The sequence below is a fragment of the Crinia signifera genome, chromosome 9 (genome assembly GCF_055691185.1).
Source record: "Crinia signifera chromosome 9, ASM5569118v1, whole genome shotgun sequence".
NCBI classification, from domain to species: Eukaryota; Metazoa; Chordata; class Amphibia; order Anura; family Myobatrachidae; genus Crinia; species Crinia signifera.
In genome coordinates this window covers 142,653,041-142,660,490 of record NC_139225.1, presented here as the reverse complement: position 1 = coordinate 142,660,490, position 7,450 = coordinate 142,653,041, and the positions used below count along the sequence as shown (strand labels likewise).

Genomic DNA, 7,450 nt, shown 5'->3' with positions numbered 1-7,450 from the left:
ACCGCCACTCAGCACTAGAGGTCACTTGATGGAACAAATTATTCTTTAACAGAAAGTGAAACCACAATATGTTCCAAACTAGGGATGGCCATCATTTCCGTTGCCATTGTTGGTTTCCATAGTACAACTGGCCATCGATAGTGTTAAACTATGCAATGGATGTCCATTGATGCTTTTACATAACGATGGTCATCCATTTTTTTGACTGATTGGCCTGTGGGGCAATCAAAGCACAGGGGCTGGGCTTCATGGTTGTCAGGGGCAGAGCTATGCTCTCTGTCCCGGCATAAAAAAAACTAGCAAAACATCGGTTTTGCTGTGCCATCGATGGAGGGAAACTATTTGCATACCTCCCAACTGTCCTGCATATCGCAGAAACGTCACGGTTTTCAGTAATGTTCCCGTGTCGGCCCGGGACCGTCTGTCCCGCAGTGGGGGGGGGGGGGGGGGGCAGTTGGGAGTCCCCCCTGTCACTTGCTGAGCAGTACTAAATAGACGCTGTGCGCATGCGCACAGCGTCTATTCCCGCAGCCAGAGGGGCTGGGGGCATGGCTAGAAGCCTCTGGGCAATGCCCCCACATCGTCCAAAACGGAGGTGTGCCCTCCTAAAATGTCACACCCCCTTTCTGGTAGGCCACACCCACTAATTTAAGGAGCACTCATATGTCCCTTTTCCCGGTGACTGTAAGTTGGGAGGTATACATTTCGTTCTACCCCATCAATGGCAAAAGTATTCAACATCAGCCATAAACTATCAATGATTTCGTCTCATCGATGACCGATGCCGATCTTTATTTCAAACTTCCAGGCAACTTATTTCAGACAGAGGGAGCTGTGAAGAGAGAAATTGGAGGTAGAAGCAGATAGGAACTAAAGCTGTGAACAGATGGGCCAACATCGGCGGCCACTGGGACCCTGCAGGGTTCCAGCATCAGCTAACAGGAAGGGAGGGACGGCTGGGAGAACGGGAGCCATGCTGCATTGAGCATCATGGCCCTCGTTCTAAGATAACATAAATAGATTGTGCTGCACAGTCTATTTCTACATTCGATTCCAGTGCCGTGGGGCCAAGCTAGAGATGGCAATCGACGATTTGAAATCATTGATGGTTTATGGCCAATGTTGAATACTGTTGCCATCGATGTGGGAGAACCAGATGGTTTCCCTACATCGATGGCACAGGAGAACTGTTTTTTTTGTCCTCCAAGGTGTCAGAACATGGATCTTATCCCTGCCCCCACGTTCTAAGTGCCATTCAGTGAAAGATAATGGATGACCATCAATAGCTTAAACTATATATATACATAGTTTATGACTATCAATGGCTGGTTGCAGTGTCACCATCGATGCCATCCCTAGGCCAGGCATCGTAATTTAATCCGGATCGGATGCTGCATAGCATGGTACAAATTGCACCGTGTGTCCACAGTTTTAGCCGTCATTTTTTCCGGCATTTAACTAATGTGTTATACTTAGCATAGTACATGTGATTGTATGATATATGTGTTATCTGCACCATCTCAGTGTGGTTGCACATTACTATATATCCAATGAGACATTATTTGTACATTCATACCTGTTAATTATAATGTATTTATTCATTGTTTTACCATAAACCAATACCATTTATTACTATTTTTTGTGTCCTCTTTCGCAAAATAAAAATCTTGACATATGTTAGTGGAAGTCGCCATCTAGTGGCTATTTGATAAAAATATTGGCAGTGCACGCTCTGGAACATCCTGGGTTAATCATAGAACCAATAATCTGAAAGTATACTCATATTTACCATGAATGACAGAGATGCCTAATTTATACTATTCTGTGCCCATGCTGTTTCAGCATTTCAGTGCTTTAGGACTCTACATTACATGATTACTACATTTCGTTAAATCTAAAAATCACGTAAAGAGTATAAGAATATTAATACTAATTTGGAATAATACAGAGCAATTTAAGTTTTTTTTTTTATTAAAATAGAAAAATACAGTAAGAAACATTTCATATTGCAGTAGTGTCACCAACAATCACACTACAAGAAACTGTACAGAATAAATAACATTTCTGGTGATAAACCCAATTATCAGGTATTGAGCTTTGCAGTCCATGTGTGATGATATCAGTCAGTAAGTACCCAGCACAGGTAAACAGCATTGCAGCAAGTCAATGTCCATCAGAGCTGCACCTTACTGTAAGTCCCAGGTATTAATCTACCTCCTCAATGGTGGGCCCTGAGCTGTTACCTTGTCTGGCCTGTGCACCACAGCTGGAGCCAGGCATACCACCACCTGGCATTCCTCCCCGGTACAGCTTGGTTATAATAGGCTGGCACACCTTCTCCAGTTCCTTCTGCTGGTGGACATACTCCTCTTTCTCAGCAAGTTGGTTGTTCTCCAGCCAGGAAATGGTCTCCTTACACTTCTCAGATATGGTCCTCTTCTCCTCCTCACTGATCTTCCCTTTCAGAGCTTCATCTTCCACCGTGGTCTTCATGTTGAAGGCATAAGACTCCAGTGAGTTTTTGGCAGCAATTTTCTCTCTCTGTGCATCATCGTCAGCTTTGTATCTCTCGGCCTCCTGCACCATCTTCTCAATGTCCTCTTTGCTCAGCCGACCTTTGTCATTAGTAATGGTGATCTTATTCTGTTTGCCAGAGCTCTTATCCACAGCAGACACATTGAGGATGCCATTAGCATCTATGTCAAAGGTCACCTCAATCTGGGGCACACCTCTGGGAGCAGGGGGGATTCCGCTCAGGTCAAATTTACCCAGTAAGTTATTGTCTTTGGTCATGGCTCGCTCACCCTCATACACCTGAATGAGGACACCCGGCTGGTTGTCAGAGTAGGTGGTGAAAGTCTGAGTCTGCTTGGTAGGGATGGTTGTGTTACGTTTGATGAGGACAGTCATGACCCCTCCAGCTGTCTCCAGGCCCAGGGAGAGCGGAGCCACATCTAACAGGAGCAGGTCCTGCACATTCTCAGACTTGTCTCCCATTAGGATAGCAGCCTGGACAGCTGCACCATAGGCCACAGCTTCATCTGGATTGATGCTTTTGTTCAGCTCTCGTCCATTGAAGAAGTCCTGCAGCAGCTTTTGCACCTTGGGGATGCGCGTGGAACCACCCACTAGGACAATCTCATTGATTTGTGATTTGTCTAGCTTGGCGTCTCTCAGAGCCTTCTCAACAGGCTCCAGTGTACCACGGAAGAGGTCAGAGCAAAGTTCCTCAAAGCGGGCTCTGGTGATGGAGGTGTAGAAATCAATGCCCTCATATAGGGAGTCAATCTCAATGCTTGCCTGGGTGCTAGAGGACAGGGTACGCTTAGCTCTCTCACAGGCTGTCCTCAGCCTCCTCAGGGCCCTTTTATTTTGGCTCATGTCCTTTTTATGCTTGCGTTTGAATTCATCCACAAAGTGGTTAACCATACGGTTATCAAAGTCCTCACCACCCAGATGAGTGTCACCCGCAGTAGCTTTAACTTCAAAGATTCCATCATCGATGGTGAGGATGGAGACATCGAAGGTGCCCCCTCCCAGGTCAAAGATGAGGACGTTACGCTCCCCACGTGCTCCCTTGTCCAGGCCATATGCAATGGCGGCTGCTGTGGGTTCATTGATGATTCTCAGTACATTGAGTCCAGCAATTACACCAGCATCCTTGGTGGCCTGTCGCTGAGAGTCATTGAAGTAGGCTGGCACGGTGATGACGGCATTGGTAACCAGATGACCCAGGTACGCCTCAGCGGTCTCCTTCATCTTTAGCAGCACCATAGAGGAGATCTCCTCAGGGGAGAAAGTCTTCTCCTCTCCTTTATATTCCACTTTCACCTTGGGCTTTCCCCCATCACTCACCACCTGGAAGGGCCAGTGCTTCATGTCAGACTGAACCACAGCATCAGTGAACTTCCTCCCAATCAGCCGCTTGGCATCAAACACTGTGTTCTGGGGGTTGAGCGCCACCTGGTTCTTGGCAGCATCCCCGATCAGTCTCTCGGTGTCAGTGAAGGCCACATAGCTGGGGGTGGTGCGGTTTCCCTGGTCATTAGCAATGATCTCCACCTTGCCATGCTGGAAAATGGCCACACAGGAGTAGGTGGTGCCCAGGTCAATACCAATAGCTGCCCCGTTTGGTGCCATTGTATGCTGCTTGTCAGTATCAGGGGAGTCTTGTGGTGCAGTAGCCGGGCTGGGTGGTTCCTTTGCTGACTCAGGCAGATGATGTAGCCGGTGATATTCTGCTCAAGGCAAGGGTAACAGGTTGTGCTGTATTAGCTGTAGGTCAGGTAGGTGCTGTAACCGGTGATCTGAAGCTCAGTGGGAATGGGCTGCGCTGTAGTAGCTGTAGGTCAGGCAGATGATGTAGCCGGTGATCTGGTGCTCACTGTTCAGTGATATCAGGCTGCGCTGTAGGTCAGGCAGGTGCTGTAACCGGTGATCTGTAGCTCAGTGATACTGCTTTACCCGGGCACACAACCCACATATATACAGCACAGGCGCTGGGACGTCACCACCCTCACAGCCAATAACAGCACGGTCCTCACTATGCTCTTTGCGTCGCTCAGCAACTGTCCCGAACATTCCCGAGTGTTCTCCGTTGAACAGCCAATCACCGCGCAGCATTAGTACAGAACATTCGCGAGGATTCCAGCGTGCAAGAATTTTAGACCAATCAGCGGCGGCGGCTGTCATCGGTCTGAGGGAAGTTTCCCGATGTTTCTCCATGGACGCTTTATGTCAGAATGATGTAACCAATCAGCGCGGGAGGAGGGGGCGTGGTGTGTGACATCTCTGGACCATTGCAGGAAAAGGAAGCGCTTAGGGTGCTACAGGCCACGCCCCCTCCCGCTCTCGGCTTCTGAGATCGAGTTGTCCTGAGAAACATCGTGAATGTTCTGTCAGAGCCGAGCGAGGCGATCACTGCAATCACTGAGCTGGGTTAGTGGCGGCAGAGCAGTTTCGGGGGTTGCAGCATGTTAGATGAGCTTATTGATGCCATATAATTGTCTCTCCTTTTGCGGCAGGCTGTCGATGCTGAACTAGGGTACTAACTGTATGTTAGCATTATGCTATCGATGTTGTATAATGCCAGGTCTAGTTCTAGTGTTAACCATCGACTGTCCCACCATCGATTGTTGATACTATCAAGCGCAAGGGCAGAAACAATCGGTTAAGTAATCGATGTCTTCACCACGGTGCATAGTACTGGGCAAAATGGAGCTCAGCCATCAATGCTATACCATCGGTGGCTGGGAGATGATGCTGAACTACCATGACAGCCCATCACTGGCTGCTAGAATGATGGGGTTACTCAGATCTGATTTCTGTTGTGTGAATTGGCATTCCATTCGATTATCGAATTACAATGACTGTATGTGTACGGCTGTGCAAGCCAGAATAGCGATTGAAATAGGGGTATATTTACTAAGATGGGATGTTGCTATGGGCAACTAATCAGATTATACTTATTTATTTAGCACCTTCTAGAAGATAATAGAGATAATCTGATTGGTCGTCCATAGAAACATCCTATCTGAACTAGAACTCCCATCTTAGTAATTTCCCCCATCCCTGTTTTACATATGCATCCATTTACAGGCCAAGGGGAAACTTCCACATGTTCTCATGGTCGGCGACCATCAAAAGATGTGCGTGCACACATATCAAAAGTGACTCTCAGATATGCGTGCACATTCAGGAGGAAATGGGCAGACAGCAGACATCGGGTGATGTCAGCTGCCCGGCGCCCACATCACCGGGCGGTTTCCATGGGAACGTCCAGAGGTTTCATAGGAACGCCCATGAAACGCTTGGTGTTCCCATGGAGGAGTACGCCAGCCTGCCGACCCCCACTTATTGTCTGCAATGTTGGGTGTGTGCACCTGGTGAACAATCTGTCGTGGATGCACACACCCAGCACATGTGCATATGAAACACATGGAGCTCACATGCAAATTCGTATACAAGCGACCGGGCCTGAATAAGGTCCTTAGTCCAGAGTTACTGTCTGAGCCATCAGAAGACACCAGGCTATCTCACGGAGACTCTCAGGACAGTTTAATAGAGGTGATGAGGAAAAGGGCACCAGGTCTCTGGTAGGGATGGCCATCGGTGCAGTCGCCATCGATGGTTGTCATCAATGGCCATCCCTGGTCTCTGGGTCGACAATGTCTGGTCTGACAGTGACTAGATGGACAACTCCATGGGCATGGTCCACACACAAAACGTCGATACATGTTTTTTAGACCGAATTGGTGCATAATTTACTATCAAAGTGGGAATAAAGTGAGAATATAACAGTGTGCTAAATGCAGCAAGGCCCCGCACCTGAAGTAAGGGGGGGGGGGGGGGGGGGGACAGTACACTTATATGGTGTCCATGTTGACATAGACACCAAAAACTGAAAAACTTTCAATGTCGATCTATGGTATGTTGACCATTTTTAGCTGTCAACCTAGTCAGCAGTGGGGTCGGACAGGGGTCAGCGCTAACCAAACATAGGTAGACCCTGGCCGGGGTGAAGCAGAGTGCAGGGACGGGCAGTAAATAAATAGGCCCCATAGTTAGCTGGCAAGGAGGCGGGTCCAGCCAATAGAGAAGGTGTTGCCAGTCCAAGGAGGACATACTGTAGTACATAAAGAAAAGCTATACATTGCAAATCAGGAAAATGACACAACTATGATTTATAATGTAGTATACTGGAAAGGCAGGTTTATAGATACTGAAAAGTTTTAAATGCCATTTGATCCTTATCAGTGAATGGGGGAGTTCTGGTCCAAACCAGCTGTTCCAATTTTTTTTGGACATGCAGGGTGATAGACAGGAAGTCTTAGGACAATGACTTAAATGTTATTTTCGTGATAACCCTGTCCGAACTGTAAATAAACTGCTTGCTGTTTGTGATGAGATGGCCTTTTGTACAATTCTTACTTCAATTGGCAGACGTTCTTTTACAATGCCCTAGCATAACTAGCTTTAACTTACGCATTCCTCTCAATGGGCCTTATTTTGGTTCATTCTTTCTGACAAAATCCTTCATAGATGGGCAAAACCATGTGCACTGCAGGTGGGGCAGATGTAACATGTGCAGAGAGAATTAGATTTGGGTGGGGTTTTACTTCAAAGTGAGATCTATATTGCAGTGTAAAAATAAAGCAGTCAGTATTTTAACTGCACAGAAACAAAATTACTCACCCAAATCTAATTCTCTCTGCACACGTAACATCTGCCCCCCCTGCAGTGCACATGGTTTTGTCCGTCTAAGAAGGATTTTGTCAGAAAGAATGAACCAAAATAAGGCCCAATGTCCGAAGGTAAGGAAAGACAGCTTTCTTGTGTCACTTGCTGCAGATATGCGGAGGTAGGAGCCAACTAGCAACTAAATGGTCAGGTTCCAACTTCCACTAAGAATAATAGCACCCTATACATGGTGCAGTAGATGCATCTGGTC

General features: G+C 47.2%; 1 protein-coding gene across 1 annotated transcript; it reads right to left on the bottom strand.

The window, feature by feature from the left end:
- Nucleotides 1-466: 466 nt before the first annotated feature.
- LOC146036184 (heat shock 70 kDa protein-like) lies at nucleotides 467-4,696 on the bottom strand. Its single transcript, XM_083160038.1, has one exon. The coding sequence runs from the start codon at nucleotides 4,138-4,140 to the stop codon at nucleotides 2,206-2,208; it is 1,935 nt and encodes a 644-aa protein (XP_083016164.1). The 5' UTR covers nucleotides 4,141-4,696; the 3' UTR covers nucleotides 467-2,205.
- Nucleotides 4,697-7,450: the final 2,754 nt, after the last annotated feature.